At 38.0% G+C, this 17,722-nt stretch overlaps 1 protein-coding gene across 2 annotated transcripts in view; it reads left to right on the forward strand.

The window, feature by feature from the left end:
* The window catches only part of CENPE (centromere protein E), a 98,651-nt gene that overhangs the window by 42,208 nt on the left and 38,721 nt on the right, over positions 1–17,722 (forward strand). For both annotated transcript variants that reach the window (XM_075608937.1, XM_075608948.1), the window contains 5 exons: positions 877–1,185; positions 1,861–2,004; positions 2,799–2,963; positions 4,200–4,514; positions 4,616–4,909. In XM_075608937.1, coding sequence (XP_075465052.1) covers positions 877–1,185; positions 1,861–2,004; positions 2,799–2,963; positions 4,200–4,514; positions 4,616–4,909 — 1,227 coding nt within the window. The remainder of the gene's footprint in view (positions 1–876; positions 1,186–1,860; positions 2,005–2,798; positions 2,964–4,199; positions 4,515–4,615; positions 4,910–17,722) is intronic.

Raw genomic sequence — 17,722 nt, forward strand, 5'->3', positions numbered from 1 at the left:
GGCTAATCATTCAATCTTTCATAGTATGGTTCTAACACCTGTTATCTCCCTTCTACCAAGGGGATGGGAAGGTGGCAACAATTTGAATCTACAGTATGTATATAATATCAAGCTTTTTATGTGGATACATAGGCACAAGCAAAGCAGGAATAGTTTTAGGTACATGGCTAAGACAGGCTCTCAATCAGAAAAAATGTTTTGCAATTCTAAAGATGAAAACTAGTGATGGATGTGCACACATGCATTTTGACGCACCTCTCCTTATGAATGGTGGCCACACATCTCCTTTACACTGTGCTTAGTTTATCAGCCTCACCTCTTAAAGTCTCACAGTAATACATCAGAGGCAAAGCAACCTTGGAAATTGGCTGAATACGTGAAGGAAGTGGCCACATTGTCCAATATAAGAGGATAGCCGTGCTTTCTGCTACCGACCTTTTATAAATGTTTTCCAATATCCCCAGTAACACAAACTGTACAGTTTCTTGTAATTTAGAATGCATTCATGTCATATTCTACTAAGGTATGCCAATTTAGTATTTCTTATTCATGAGATTATCTGCAGAAAGTGCCAGTCTTCATTATTTCTAAACCTGTATCAATACATGTTAGACAAAGTTGGGCAGATGGGACTGGTGCCACCTATTAAATCCACGATAATGGGGGTGGGGGGTCTTCAAGTTAATCGATACTATCAATATACAAGAAAACCATATATTACTTTATTACCAGCATAAAATAACCATTGAATTGTAACACTTTGGTTTCTCCATTCTCAACTTTACATCCATACTCATACATATTTCCGCAATGTGTAATATGGTTACTCTGAACATTGTTTGAGATTTAAACTATATTAATCTTTTGTCCATTTAGTTATCATCTCTACTTGCAATTCACCAAGAGCAGGATGATAAACATGAAACTGATAAGGAAAGGGACGAACTTGAACAAACTCGGCATAAACTGATTGAGATGGGACAACTGCAGAAGCATTTGAATGACACGCAGTCAGCCCTGGACACAATGCAATGGGAAATGCTTGAGGCTGCTCAAAAACTCAAAGCTCTTCAAGACGACTACCAAGTATCTGTCCAAGAAAGAAATGAACTCCGATGCACATTAGAGGACCTTAAAGCAGAGCGGGACAATCTAAAGCAAGATCTCAAAGAAAACATTGAACTGGTAATTCACATTTTGAGTTTCCATGCATTAGTCCTGATCCAGATGAAACTGTGATGGTGCCCAGAACACCCTTGGAATTGGCAGGCAAAATTGTAATACTTTTTTCTTTATAAATTAATTACTGGTCCATTGCCAGATAGGAATTACATTTTTCTAATAGTTTATTACATTAGTTGTGGTATTACCACATGGAAAACTAAATATTGAACAGCCATAAATCTTCAGGAACCCTCTGTCCTTAGAAATAAAAGCTGTAAGCTTCCTCATGTTAATTTCCATGTTTTACTTCTTTAAAAACAAATTACACTGTTTAGTGTTAAAAAAAAAAAAAATTTAATATTTAGAATAGCCTTATCAATTATTGCTAGCGGTTCTCAATGCCCCTTACTATTACAATTTTCAAAACAAATGTAGACTTCAGTAGATTTAAATACTATTGGAAAGGCTTCCGATGTGTTGTGTAGAATCTGCAAGAGCATCTCGGGTGATGGGAACAAACAAATCGAACGATTATTGTGGTGGGTATTGTAGTTGAATACACCTTTTTTGTGTTTGACATGTCGTTCCAATCTGTGAAATATTATTGTTTCCGCAGAATACCGTGCATGTTAATTAACCAATACAAGCATATTCTAAAATTCTGCTTATTTCTACTTTCGTCTACAAAATCTATAGTCTATTGAAACCCAAGATGATTTAAGGACAACCCAGGAAGAGCTCAAAGGACAGAAGGAGCTAGTTGATGACTTGAAAAGACAGGTGACAGATTATGCTGGAAGCATTCCATTAATTATAGAAGACCAAACGCTAAAAGAAAAGGTTTGTTAAACTCGTAAATGTATTTTACAAAATGTATTAAAAATTGAGTGAAACTTGTGACGCATCACCAGATCACTCACAGAATGTACATTTATGGTGCACTCCACACTAGTTATTTTAAATTTTATGGTGAATACAACGTGAAACACAAGGGTGATAAAGTGAGTTAATGTTGCTAATTCCTGCTGTGTGGTGTATATGTCTATATAATATATAGTACTGAACTAACCTCCTGCTCAAGTTGAAAAATCAAGAGTTGTACACACAGTTGATCACCCAAAAATCTGGCAATCAAACTCCTAAATCATTGCCCCAGCAGTTGGATGAATAATGAATAACATGCGAACAACACAACGTCCATGCAGACATAAAGGTCTCTAATAAACCGTTACACTCAGAGGTATGTTTGCAGGATGGAAGAGGGAATTCCCTAATCAACTAAACTACCATATGAACGCTGCTTGAAATCAAACCGCACAGCTCCAACATCGCTGTCAAGTTTTACTCGGGAGTCCCTGTAGCTAGTGATAAAGATCATAAATCCTTGCAGCATAACACTCTGTATAGTAGAGTAAAAATACTTGGCTAATCAATGCCAGAACGCTGCGTCTCTCATGGAATACGGCTATTCGCACACATCCAGCAACATGCAGAGGCTCCGATACACCAGGAATCAGCTACACCACGTGATGTGACGCGTGGGCGCGGTGACGTCACATCACGTGGTGTAGGTATTTCTTATTTTTGGAATAATATGCAGTAACTTTTTTTTTTTTTTTTTTTTCCTTTCAAAGCTATTGCAATTGGAGGAACAACTAAAGGACACAATAAGTATGAGAGACCAAGTTCTTGTTGAACATACAGCTATAGTGGAACAAAAACAGGAGTTGGTGAAATTGGTCTCTACTATTACCCGAGAAAGAGATGCACTTATAGAGAAATGTAACGATAACCTCCAGGTAGGGTTGTGCAATATACCAGGATGCTTGCAATACTGTGATCACTTCTGACTGTATCTATCTATATCTCTCTATCTATATCTATATCGATATCTCTCTCTGTATATATATATATCTCGATATCTCTCTATATCTCGATATCTATATCTCTCTATCTATATCTCTGCTTGTCTACAGGCATTTCTAGTATGTCCATAACTTGTTAACCAAACCCGATCAAAATTATCACACTAAACTTTATGCCAAATAGCATCAGGCTGGGCCTCTGAGTCCCTGGAACAGTAGAAGTACCAGGTCATGGTTTTTCCAATTGTAATGCAATTGGTTAACCAGCTAGGGTAAAATGCCTTGCAAGGGTGTAAAGTGTTTAAACTTCACCAATTCATTAACTACTAATTTGGATATCTAATTTAGAAAATCGAATTTGAAGTAGGAATATCAAAACAAACTCTTTTAAAGAGTTTTCAAAACTTGGCTATTCAATGCACTTTGTGTGTGACACTTCCATAAACGTCATCAGTGTAGCAGATAGATCCTCTACATACTGGTATACTATAATTGAGAAGAGGAGAGCTTCCTTAAGGGAATTTTGAATGTTTCTGGACCACCAGTATTCCAGCAACCACTGTCCATTGTGATGTTTGAGCACCTTCAATCATGATTTGATTGGAGATCCTGCCACTGTGCTCAGAACATTTGATTTTGTATTGGGATATTGGAGTGGTCATATGGCCTGCTGAAGGGATACAGCATTGTCAAACTAAGATTCAAATAAAAACCCTGGTTTTTAAAGTGCCCATCACACCCACCCCCTTACCATAGGCTTTTAAGTTTACATCCTATGCTAGTATCTTGCCCTCCTGAGCATGTGCTGGTTTTAAAGTCATAATAACTACAGCTGTACAAAAATCATTCTTCTAAGCACTTTTCAAAGCGATTGTATTGACACCTTGCGGTGCCTGAAAATAGTATTCAACGTGATTTAAAGACCAAGTTTACAAATGAATCACTAGACACATGTAAATATGTATGGTATGTGATTAGTTTATCCCCTAAACATGGCATGGCCAGATTTTTCCAAGGAGACTTATTTGGCTTTTAAATGTTTCTACTGTTTAGCATTGAAAAATAATTGTCAGACCTAAAGTGTAAAAGTATGTTAATAATATTATAGTAGTTGGCACAGGTGTTTAGTTATGAATACCTTCACCATTGTTCCAATCACCTTCCTACCAGGTTTTCAAGACTTCAGAAGAACTAAGTGTGTTAAAGCATGAACGAGAACAATCAGCAACTATACTAAGCGATAAAGAGAGTAAACTACAAGAGCTATCTGAGAAAATTGAGAACTTGACTGAAGAGTTAACACATACACAGTCAACGAGTCAACAAGTTGCCGAAAAGTACTTGGAACTGAAAAATGTGCATGATGAACTTCAGGAAAAATGCATGTTGACAACTGCAGAAATGACCCAGAAACAAAGTGAAGCTGAAGGTCTATTCCAAGAAGTGGAGCAACTTAAAGGCATTGTGGAAACTGTAGAAGGCAAGGTTGGTTTTATCTGTTTTGGCAGAGCCTGGGTGGGGGTGGGGAGGGAGTTTGGGGTCCCACTAACTTCAATTTTTTATTTTATTTTTGTGCTTGAATAAAGCTTTCCACTAAAATTCAAGAACTTGAAGAGGTGATTAAAGATAAAGAATGTCTTCTACTTGAGGGAGAAGAACTGGTCCAAGCTAAGGAGATGTTGTTTTTAGAAACTGATCAACTTAAGGAGCAACTGAAAACCACCCACTTTGCTCTCTCAACCGCAGAGGAAAATAAGAATATGGTTAACATACAACTTGATACTTTACAAGAAGAATTCACAGTTCTTAGGAAGGAAAAGGAGGAGGTGCAAAGGTCTATAGAAGCAGAGAGGGACAATCTTAAAGAGCAAGTGAACAAGGTAGGTGTCTTTTGGTATTCAATTATTCCATGAAAATTTGAGAAGCAAACTTTTTTTAGTCTACTAGTTGGCTCAGGTCTGTTTTTTGTTTAGCCTCTGTGGAAAGCGTAAATAAAAAACAGTCTGAGGTTATTTTGAAACAGAATAACACGTGAATTTATTCAAGTCAAGTTCACAACGGAGACAGCTTCAAAACAAAAGCTCTCTAAATAATAACACGATATGCCATATATTTATACCCTAAATCCTAAAGCTCAACCCCTTTATGGGGGGGCTTGCACGTCACTAAACATTACCTCATTTTGTAATACATAACAATATTAAAGTTGATGTCATTTTGTAATACATAATAATATTGTATAACTGCCTGTCAGCTAGAAACCATTCTGGGGTTAAATGGGATGTGCCTATTCTGTCGCCTAGCAATATGTTATGAGAATTAATTCTACTGCAAGAATCTAAACTTATCTCATGGGTTCTCATAACTTTTAGCCTGTTTACACTTTCAATTTGAAGCTGATTGGATGAGGAAGAGTCAATAAATTTAGTTAGGAGCAAAAATTCCATTCCTCTGCTTCACACATTTGTTTATACAGAAATGAAACACAGAAATTAGACTCACAAAGACAAGACCAAATGGCGGATTGAAATATTCACACAAAATGGCTTCATCCTAAATGCTGTTATGTTATGCCAGACCCCCTAATGTCTCAACTTCGTCAGTCCCTCCTCTGATTCTTTAAAACATTGTTTTTTGAGAATTATTGGTATGATTTTAGTCCAGAAACACGTTCTGAGGCACAAGGGTGCTCCATCATTTCATAATGTTGCTTGAGGGTGTAGGACAGTGCACGAGGGTGCCTGCCAAATGTAGTCATAGTCTCGTAGTATGGCGTTATAGCCAAATTCTTTTCCGGAGTTAGAACATTGTACTTTGTAGGACAGTGCACGAGGGTGCCTGCCAAATGTAGTCATAGTCTCGTAGTATGGCGTTATAGCCAAATTCTTTTCCGGAGTTAGAACATTGTACTTGGCATCTTCTTTCTTCAAGGGACTGCTGTAGATTGGTTCAGCAAACAATGGAATCATGTCTGCAGTGGGGGTGGCACATTTGTGGATCATGCCTTTGACAAACGTAACACAAACATAGAAGACAACGAGTATCACAATCACACACATTACCGCATTCAAAAATTTCGCTCCTAGTGATCCTACCAATCCAGTCAGCCCCAAAGGGTCCCAGTCTGTGTCACCTTCCTTCCTAAGTCTTTCTTGAATTACTTCTATCTTGTCTAACTCATGCTGTACCTTGCCACTCTGATCTTGGATGAAAACACAACATTGTTCTTTAATTAGGGCACATACACCTCCTTTTGATGCTAAAATGTAATCTAAAGCCATTCTGTTTTGTAAGGCCATAAGCCTGATCTAAACCTGTTCTTGGTTTAATGATGAAATTAAAAACTGCAAAATTAAGGCCACATCCTTCCTGTAAATTGTTATCTGACTGAACATACATTTTTACACAGGTTTCATTGGTTGGTGGAGACACTTGACCCATAAATTGATTCTTGTTCCTAGTGTGTGATACACCCTTTAAAGAGGTTCCCTTAAAAAATTGGAAAAATACAGAAATTATACACATAATACTAAAACCCTTATTTTATGTACGCAACCTTTCTTTGGATATGCAGTTGCTAGATAAAGGATATGGCATCTATCTCTATCATCATATATTTTCAGCTATTACTGAGAATTGAAGGGGTTTGGTATCTGTGGAAGCGAAATGCATGATCCTCACCCCTGCACGCATTGTATACATCATTCACTCTGAATATCAGAACAGACAATGTCTGCGATGGTCAACATGGCTGACTTATGATCCTATCCTTGTGGCTGACACACCCCCTGGGTGACCCCCTCCTCTCGGTGGAGGTGCAACACACTTCTGGATCAAAGTTTTGCTGCATATGACACATACATAGAGTGTGATGAGTACTGCCAAAACACATACAAGAGCTTTCACAAGCCACGCTTCCAGGAAACCAATCCTCCCATCAAGGCTCAATTGTACATACACCTTAAATTTCTAACTTAACACACTCTAAAGAATAAAAATATTGAGTCTCTGAAAAAATGAAATGTTCTGATTAAACCTGGCCTTAGCCTGGTGTCTTATTTTCCTCGTTGGTTAACGGTCAAAGTTTGTCTCGTCAAAACGTTAACTTGATGCAGCTGTGCTTTAGGCGACTTTGGTCTTTGGTGGAGCTGGAATGAGCTTTACTGTACTTTGGGTCCAGGGAAAGAACTCTGCCACTTTAATTGCTGTATTGGTGGTTAGTATGGGCCCTTTCATCTGGGATGAAGAGCATGCTTGTTTAGGAACTACTTGACCTTTAACTCCGTCTCGTGTAGGTGCACTTTTATCATACCTTATGCCTAGAGAGACTCAAAAAATATATTAGTGGCATACAATACTTATTAATTGTTTTATTACCAATAGATGGTCCTTAATTTGTTCCTTTGAACTACTGATAGTCATAAGTCATCCCATAAGTGTCTCATAGGGAGATAATTTATACCTAGGAACAAATTCTTGTATCAATGTGTTTACTACTGTCTTAACATCCGCATATAGACAGAGGTATCTCCTATTAATGCTCCTCATATTTAAAACTAAGCAGCTAATGTGGACTTTACTGTACTACAATCTAAGTTCCTAAGGCTTTGGGCCTCAGTCATTGTCAAACCAATTGCTTCCATAATCAACTCTATCCTGTCTACAGGCCATATCCCTAAGACTTGGAAAACTACCAGAGCTGTCCCAATCTTCAAAAGTGGGGACAAAAACACTGTCTCAAACTACAGACCAATATCTCTTCTCCCAATACACACTTGCTCTCATTCATGCCTCACTATCATCTCCTCCGATGCAAATGGTATCAACCTTTTCATAAAATACTAACTAACCTTAAAACTTGCCCCACAAATTAAACATCCCAATAGCCTGCACTCATGGCTATTATTTCACACACAGTCACTCCTACCACACCCATTGTGACCAAGCACTGCCATCTACAGCACTTATTCCCTCACCTGCTATCTCTGTAAATTCCCCTCAAACCTTAGATTGTAAGCTCTTAAGGGCAGGGATTTCCTTTCCTATTGTCTGATTTTGCTGCACTTACTATTCTATTATAATTCCCTCTACTGTATTCTTTATGAAGTGCTGAGAACATTTTTGACGCTATATATATAAAGTCATACATTGCAATACACTACTATCCAAAGTCATGGACAAAAATGTGTTCACTCCCAATTAAACAATTACTATACTAAGACAAATACCCCTAGCCAATTCCAGTCAGGCCTCCACCCCAAACACTCCATTGTAACTATTCTGCTAAAATGTGAAATGCCTTGCATATAATATATATACCCTGCTCACTTATGTAACTGTATTTGCCACTATATATCACCTGTCCTTTAACTCTATACCTAGAACATATCCAAAAATGGGAGGTGACTCCCAATGCACCACTTTGGCAAAACATTCTACAAATATTTTAACAATAACTACTGCTTATAATAAAATTGTACACCTATGGAAAAATAAATGGTTAAAAGTTATAAAATATATCACATATTCAGTTAATAGACAAATGATTTTGTATAAGACTTCACACTAATGTCTTGCTTTATATAATCTCTTTGCACAGTGCTGAGCACACGGTCAGCTTTATCATTTTAAAGACACTCTGCATATTCATCTGACTAAAGAAAAAATATTTTCTATAAGACTTGTTTCCGGGCAAAGAGACATTTTGTTTCTGGGCGTTTCGCCAATTGACCCTGAAAAGATAAGATAATGACACACCACCGCTTCCTCCTAAAAATAATTATTATTGGATTGGAACTTTTGCTTAAAGTTTAAATACATGGAGCTTTATACAGAGCCCTAAGAACTACATTTTTTATGACCTTTCAAAAATTAACCAACGGGCTTTTATATAGCTGAGGTTCATATAACTTCTTAACACACAAATAACGCCACACGCGCATGCTATCTCCCTCCACTCAGTTCTCTTTAATGCCTTCTGTATGAACTTTCATAGTTTCACTGATTTAATTCACTACAAATTTATGCTATCCTGTTGCAATTCTGTCCTTTCTCAAGCTACACAAACCTATTTCTTTCCATTAATCAACACTCATAAGTCTACCCCACACAAATTCTTCCTTCATCTCACCTCAGGACTTTTGCTGACTATTTTTAAGAAAGAGGTTGAATCCATACACCAGAACATTCCCTCTTTTTCCTCCTATCCTACTTTGCTTCCAACTCTCTACCTGCTTTCCTTAACTCTTTTTCCACTGTCTCAAAAGAGTGTCACCATCACTGTTGTTCTCCTCTTCTCCCTCTAATCTGCTACATTTCCATTCTCCTTCAAACATGTAATAGTTATACCATGACTCAAAAATAGCAAGCTTGACCCTACCTCTCTTTCTAACTACTGAACTTGTCTTGCATTCGCCTGCTTGCTCCATTTTCTCACACCCATTCTCTCCTTAACCCTCTACAATCTGACTTCTGCACTGCTCCCTCCACGGAGACAATTCTCACTAAAATAACTCATGAACTACATGCTGCCCAAGACAGAGGTCATCACACTCTGCTCCTATTACTCCACCTCTCTGAAGCATTTGCCTCTGTGGACCACACTCTTCTCTTTTCTCTGTACACACTCTCTCTAGGTGACCTAATAACATCTCTTAGGTTTAAATATCACCTCTATGCTGACAACACCACCATTTACTTTTCAATCCCTGACCTTACACCTGCCATACAAACCTACGTTTCTGAATGTCTCTCTGTTATCTCATCCTGGAAGACCCTCTTTCGCCTTAAATTTAACATGGCAAAAACAGAGTTCCTCATACTTCCTCCCAAACCTGACCCTATTATCTCCTTCCACATTACTCTTGAATCTTCCATCCAGTAGCTCAAGCACGCTGCTTGGGGGTCACTCCCAACTCCTCTCTCATCAAACAATGCTTATGAGCTTTTACCCATATTTTTAAACACAAAATATTCCATGTGTTTTTACTGGTTACACACAATACAGACACCCAAAGAACATAGACACAAACTTCTCTCCTACACAGCGAATCAGCTTCTCATATAAATAACCTGCTTTTATTCTCTTTCTAGTTGCCATTAGAACAGAAGGAAAAAAAATATTTTCTGGTTCAAAAGACCTATTCGTGTGGCCAGTACGAACAAATCTTTTCAATTCCATTCTTTTTCTTCTACTCTCTCTCTCTCTCTCTCTCTCTCTCTCTCTCTTAGGGCTGCTCTGCAATTACTGGCAACATGTCCTACCTTTTTACACTTATAACACGTTCTGTCCCTTCCAAACAATATACACACAGTCTCTTATTGTATCCCAATTTCTGCATATAAACCTGTCATAAAAATAACCCTCAATATCTACTTCCTCAACACTACATATGCCTTAATTATCTATCGGCAAATTCACTTGCTATTTCTTTCCTATTCACTTTCTTTTTCACTTCTGTCCTGGCAATGGTAAAAATTAATGCAGCGGGGACCCTTCTGTCCCTCAACATAATTCTTTTGACCCATATTAACGTAAGGTATGTTTCCCTGTGGGATTCAAAAACACACGAGACGGCGCTCGCTGAGCTTATCAATCCCACAGAAAAAGACCCCTCTTTCATTTAAACATCTGCGCAATTAGTTGATAATAGTACAAACAGTGCCATTCACTGGCCAACAAAATATATTTATATTGTCTCTCTTCGTTCTCTGTATTCATTCTTTATTATTTTCGTCTGCAGACACACAATCCTGTGAGAATTTTTGGTTTCCCATTATTCCCCTGTTACAGAAATCAAATTTAATTGACCTGTACAATACTTCTTCGGTTACAGAAATCAAATTTAATTGACCTGTATAATTTAGCGTTACAATAATCAACGCAAGCTGATTACGTACAACTCTTTTGGCATGTTATTGTTCTGAATAGTGTAAATATGCAGATAAGGACCTGTCACGAGACTGTTCCCCAATCACATTTTCTCACCATAACTATACCAAAGAAAAACTTGCATCACTTCAGCGGGTCCAACCCAGTCCTGATAAACCTTATACTTTTATAACATGGATACAGATAAGACCTTCTAACCAGATATCCATGAACTCACTTGGTATGTAAATGACAAAACAGAGCAAATGTACAATCAGGGACCCATCCTGCTCCGACAACAAAAATATTTCACAACCCAGGACGGTCTGAAAACAATCCCTTTAAGCACAAAAACACTCACTTTCAACACCAAAACCTTTAACGGGACTCTTACCTTAGCCCCTAACAACTCTTAACAACTTTTACACTTTAAAATGAATACAGGAACAGAGAATAATAAATTCACGTGAAACTGCTAGGGATTCTTACTCGTCACATCAGATAAGACACCGTTCAAAAATCAGCTCCACGCACCACTCAAAACAATTTAATCAGGCTGTTTGTCTAAAAAATGCAGGTAGCCTTACCTTGATTCATATGTGAGCTCAGGTTTGAGTGATGGAGGAGTGATTCATCCGGGTGCTCGATTCCGATGATATTGAGTCCCTATTCGGGCGCCATCTGTGGAAAGCGTAAATAAAAAACACAGTCTGAGGTTATTTTGAAACAGAATAACACGTGAATTTATTCAAGTCAAGTGCACAACGGAGACAGCTTCAAAACAAAAGCTCTCTAAATAATAACACTATATGCCATATATTTATACCCTAAATCCTAAAGCTCCACCCCTTTATGGGGGGGCTTGCACGTCACTAAACATTTCCTCATTTTGTAATACATAACAATATTAAAGTTGATGTCATTTTGTAATACATAATAATATTGTATAACTGCCTGTCAGCTAGAAACCATTCTGGGGTTAAATGGGATGTGCCTATTCTGTCGCCTAGCAATATGTTATGAGAATAAATTCTACTGCAAGAATCTAAACTTATCTCATGGGTTCTCATAACTTTTAGCCTGTTTACACTTTCAATTTGAAGCTGATTGGATGAGGAAGAGTCAATAAATTTAGTTAGGAGCAAAAATTCCATTCCTCTGCTTCACACATTTGTTTATACAGAAATGAAACACAGAAATTAGACTCACAAAGACAAGACCAAATGGCGGATTGAAATATTCACACAAAATGGCTTCATCCTAAATGCTGTTATGTTATGCCAGACCCCCTAATGTCTCAACTTCGTCAGTCCCTCCTCTGATTCTTTAAAACATTGTTTTTTGAGAATTATTGGTATGATTTTAGTCCAGAAACACGTTCTGAGGCACAAGGGTGCTCCATCATTTCATAATGTTGCTTGAGGGTGTAGGACAGTGCACGAGGGTGCCTGCCAAATGTAGTCATAGTCTCGTAGTATGGCGTTATAGCCAAATTCTTTTCCGGAGTTAGAACATTGTACTTGGCATCTTCTTTCTTCAAGGGACTGCTGTAGATTGGTTCAGCAAACAATGGAATCATGTCTGCAGTGGGGGTGGCACATTTGTGGATCATGCCTTTGACAAACGTAACACAAACATAGAAGACAACGAGTATCACAATCACACACATTACCGCATTCAAAAATTTCGCTCCTAGTGATCCTACCAATCCAGTCAGCCCCAAAGGGTCCCAGTCTGTGTCACCTTCCTTCCTAAGTCTTTCTTGAATTACTTCTATCTTGTCTAACTCATGCTGTACCTTGCCACTCTGATCTTGGATGAAAACACAACATTGTTCTTTAATTAGGGCACATACACCTCCTTTTGATGCTAAAATGTAATCTAAAGCCATTCTGTTTTGTAAGGCCATAAGCCTGATCTAAACCTGTTCTTGGTTTAATGATGAAATTAAAAACTGCAAAATTAAGGCCACATCCTTCCTGTAAATTGTTATCTGACTGAACATACATTTTTACACAGGTTTCATTGGTTGGTGGAGACACTTGACCCATAAATTGATTCTTGTTCCTAGTGTGTGATACACCCTTTAAAGAGGTTCCCTTAAAAAATTGGAAAAATACAGAAATTATACACATAATACTAAAACCCTTATTTTATGTACGCAACCTTTCTTTGGATATGCAGTTGCTAGATAAAGGATATGGCATCTATCTCTATCATCATATATTTTCAGCTATTACTGAGAATTGAAGGGGTTTGGTATCTGTGGAAGCGAAATGCATGATCCTCACCCCTGCACGCATTGTATACATCATTCACTCTGAATATCAGAACAGACAATGTCTGCGATGGTCAACATGGCTGACTTATGATCCTATCCTTGTGGCTGACACACCCCCTGGGTGACCCCCTCCTCTCGGTGGAGGTGCAACACACTTCTGGATCAAAGTTTTGCTGCATATGACACATACATAGAGTGTGATGAGTACTGCCAAAACACATACAAGAGCTTTCACAAGCCACGCTTCCAGGAAACCAATCCTCCCATCAAGGCTCAATTGTACATACACCTTAAATTTCTAACTTAACACACTCTAAAGAATAAAAATATTGAGTCTCTGAAAAAATGAAATGTTCTGATTAAACCTGGCCTTAGCCTGGTGTCTTATTTTCCTCGTTGGTTAACGGTCAAAGTTTGTCTCGTCAAAACGTTAACTTGATGCAGCTGTGCTTTAGGCGACTTTGGTCTTTGGTGGAGCTGGAATGAGCTTTACTGTACTTTGGGTCCAGGGAAAGAACTCTGCCACTTTAATTGCTGTATTGGTGGTTAGTATGGGCCCTTTCATCTGGGATGAAGAGCATGCTTGTTTAGGAACTACTTGACCTTTAACTCCGTCTCGTGTAGGTGCACTTTTATCATACCTTATGCCTAGAGAGACTCAAAAAATATATTAGTGGCATACAATACTTATTAATTGTTTTATTACCAATAGATGGTCCTTAATTTGTTCCTTTGAACTACTGATAGTCATAAGTCATCCCATAAGTGTCTCATAGGGAGATAATTTATACCTAGGAACAAATTCTTGTATCAATGTGTTTACTACTGTCTTAACATCCGCATATAGACAGAGGTATCTCCTATTAATGCTCCTCATATTTAAAACTAAGCAGCTAATGTGGACTTTACTGTACTACAATCTAAGTTCCTAAGGCTTTGGGCCTCAGTCATTGTCAAACCAATTGCTTCCATAATCAACTCTATCCTGTCTACAGGCCATATCCCTAAGACTTGGAAAACTACCAGAGCTGTCCCAATCTTCAAAAGTGGGGACAAAAACACTGTCTCAAACTACAGACCAATATCTCTTCTCCCAATACACACTTGCTCTCATTCATGCCTCACTATCATCTCCTCCGATGCAAATGGTATCAACCTTTTCATAAAATACTAACTAACCTTAAAACTTGCCCCACAAATTAAACATCCCAATAGCCTGCACTCATGGCTATTATTTCACACACAGTCACTCCTACCACACCCATTGTGACCAAGCACTGCCATCTACAGCACTTATTCCCTCACCTGCTATCTCTGTAAATTCCCCTCAAACCTTAGATTGTAAGCTCTTAAGGGCAGGGATTTCCTTTCCTATTGTCTGATTTTGCTGCACTTACTATTCTATTATAATTCCCTCTACTGTATTCTTTATGAAGTACTGAGAACATTTTTGACGCTATATATATAAAGTCATACATTGCAATACACTACTATCCAAAGTCATGGACAAAAATGTGTTCACTCCCAATTAAACAATTACTATACTAAGACAAATACCCCTAGCCAATTCCAGTCAGGCCTCCACCCCAAACACTCCATTGTAACTATTCTGCTAAAATGTGAAATGCCTTGCATATAATATATATACCCTGCTCACTTATGTAACTGTATTTGCCACTATATATCACCTGTCCTTTAACTCTATACCTAGAACATATCCAAAAATGGGAGGTGACTCCCAATGCACCACTTTGGCAAAACATTCTACAAATATTTTAACAATAACTACTGCTTATAATAAAATTGTACACCTATGGAAAAATAAATGGTTAAAAGTTATAAAATATATCACATATTCAGTTAATAGACAAATGATTTTGTATAAGACTTCACACTAATGTCTTGCTTTATATAATCTCTTTGCACAGTGCTGAGCACACGGTCAGCTTTATCATTTTAAAGACACTCTGCATATTCATCTGACTAAAGAAAAAATATTTTCTATAAGACTTGTTTCCGGGCAAAGAGACATTTTGTTTCTGGGCGTTTCGCCAATTGACCCTGAAAAGATAAGATAATGACACACCACCGCTTCCTCCTAAAAATAATTATTATTGGATTGGAACTTTTGCTTAAAGTTTAAATACATGGAGCTTTATACAGAGCCCTAAGAACTACATTTTTTATGACCTTTCAAAAATTAACCAACGGGCTTTTATATAGCTGAGGTTCATATAACTTCTTAACACACAAATAACGCCACACGCGCATGCTATCTCCCTCCACTCAGTTCTCTTTAATGCCTTCTGTATGAACTTTCATAGTTTCACTGATTTAATTCACTACAAATTTATGCTATCCTGTTGCAATTCTGTCCTTTCTCAAGCTACACAAACCTATTTCTTTCCATTAATCAACACTCATAAGTCTACCCCACACAAATTCTTCCTTCATCTCACCTCAGGACTTTTGCTGACTATTTTTAAGAAAGAGGTTGAATCCATACACCAGAACATTCCCTCTTTTTCCTCCTATCCTACTTTGCTTCCAACTCTCTACCTGCTTTCCTTAACTCTTTTTCCACTGTCTCAAAAGAGTGTCACCATCACTGTTGTTCTCCTCTTCTCCCTCTAATCTGCTACATTTCCATTCTCCTTCAAACATGTAATAGTTATACCATGACTCAAAAATAGCAAGCTTGACCCTACCTCTCTTTCTAACTACTGAACTTGTCTTGCATTCGCCTGCTTGCTCCATTTTCTCACACCCATTCTCTCCTTAACCCTCTACAATCTGACTTCTGCACTGCTCCCTCCACGGAGACAATTCTCACTAAAATAACTCATGAACTACATGCTGCCCAAGACAGAGGTCATCACACTCTGCTCCTATTACTCCACCTCTCTGAAGCATTTGCCTCTGTGGACCACACTCTTCTCTTTTCTCTGTACACACTCTCTCTAGGTGACCTAATAACATCTCTTAGGTTTAAATATCACCTCTATGCTGACACCACCATTTACTTTTCAATCCCTGACCTTACACCTGCCATACAAACCTACGTTTCTGAATGTCTCTCTGTTATCTCATCCTGGAAGACCCTCTTTCGCCTTAAATTTAACATGGCAAAAACAGAGTTCCTCATACTTCCTCCCAAACCTGACCCTATTATCTCCTTCCACATTACTCTTGAATCTTCCATCCAGTAGCTCAAGCACGCTGCTTGGGGGTCACTCCCAACTCCTCTCTCATCAAACAATGCTTATGAGCTTTTACCCATATTTTTAAACACAAAATATTCCATGTGTTTTTACTGGTTACACACAATACAGACACCCAAAGAACATAGACACAAACTTCTCTCCTACACAGCGAATCAGCTTCTCATATAAATAACCTGCTTTTATTCTCTTTCTAGTTGCCATTAGAACAGAAGGAAAAAAAATATTTTCTGGTTCAAAAGACCTATTCGTGTGGCCAGTACGAACAAATCTTTTCAATTCCATTCTTTTTCTTCTACTCTCTCTCTCTCTCTCTCTCTCTCTCTCTCTCTCTCTCTCTTAGGGCTGCTCTGCAATTACTGGCAACATGTCCTACCTTTTTACACTTATAACACGTTCTGTCCCTTCCAAACAATATACACACAGTCTCTTATTGTATCCCAATTTCTGCATATAAACCTGTCATAAAAATAACCCTCAATATCTACTTCCTCAACACTACATATGCCTTAATTATCTATCGGCAAATTCACTTGCTATTTCTTTCCTATTCACTTTCTTTTTCACTTCTGTCCTGGCAATGGTAAAAATTAATGCAGCGGGGACCCTTCTGTCCCTCAACATAATTCTTTTGACCCATATTAACGTAAGGTATGTTTCCCTGTGGGATTCAAAAACACACGAGACGGCGCTCGCTGAGCTTATCAATCCCACAGAAAAAGACCCCTCTTTCATTTAAACATCTGCGCAATTAGTTGATAATAGTACAAACAGTGCCATTCACTGGCCAACAAAATATATTTATATTGTCTCTCTTCGTTCTCTGTATTCATTCTTTATTATTTTCGTCTGCAGACACACAATCCTGTGAGAATTTTTGGTTTCCCATTATTCCCCTGTTACAGAAATCAAATTTAATTGACCTGTACAATACTTCTTCGGTTACAGAAATCAAATTTAATTGACCTGTATAATTTAGCGTTACAATAATCAACGCAAGCTGATTACGTACAACTCTTTTGGCATGTTATTGTTCTGAATAGTGTAAATATGCAGATAAGGACCTGTCACGAGACTGTTCCCCAATCACATTTTCTCACCATAACTATACCAAAGAAAAACTTGCATCACTTCAGCGGGTCCAACCCAGTCCTGATAAACCTTATACTTTTATAACATGGATACAGATAAGACCTTCTAACCAGATATCCATGAACTCACTTGGTATGTAAATGACAAAACAGAGCAAATGTACAATCAGGGACCCATCCTGCTCCGACAACAAAAATATTTCACAACCCAGGACGGTCTGAAAACAATC

This window comes from Ascaphus truei, chromosome 1 (assembly GCF_040206685.1).
Source record: "Ascaphus truei isolate aAscTru1 chromosome 1, aAscTru1.hap1, whole genome shotgun sequence".
NCBI classification, from domain to species: domain Eukaryota; kingdom Metazoa; phylum Chordata; class Amphibia; order Anura; family Ascaphidae; genus Ascaphus; species Ascaphus truei.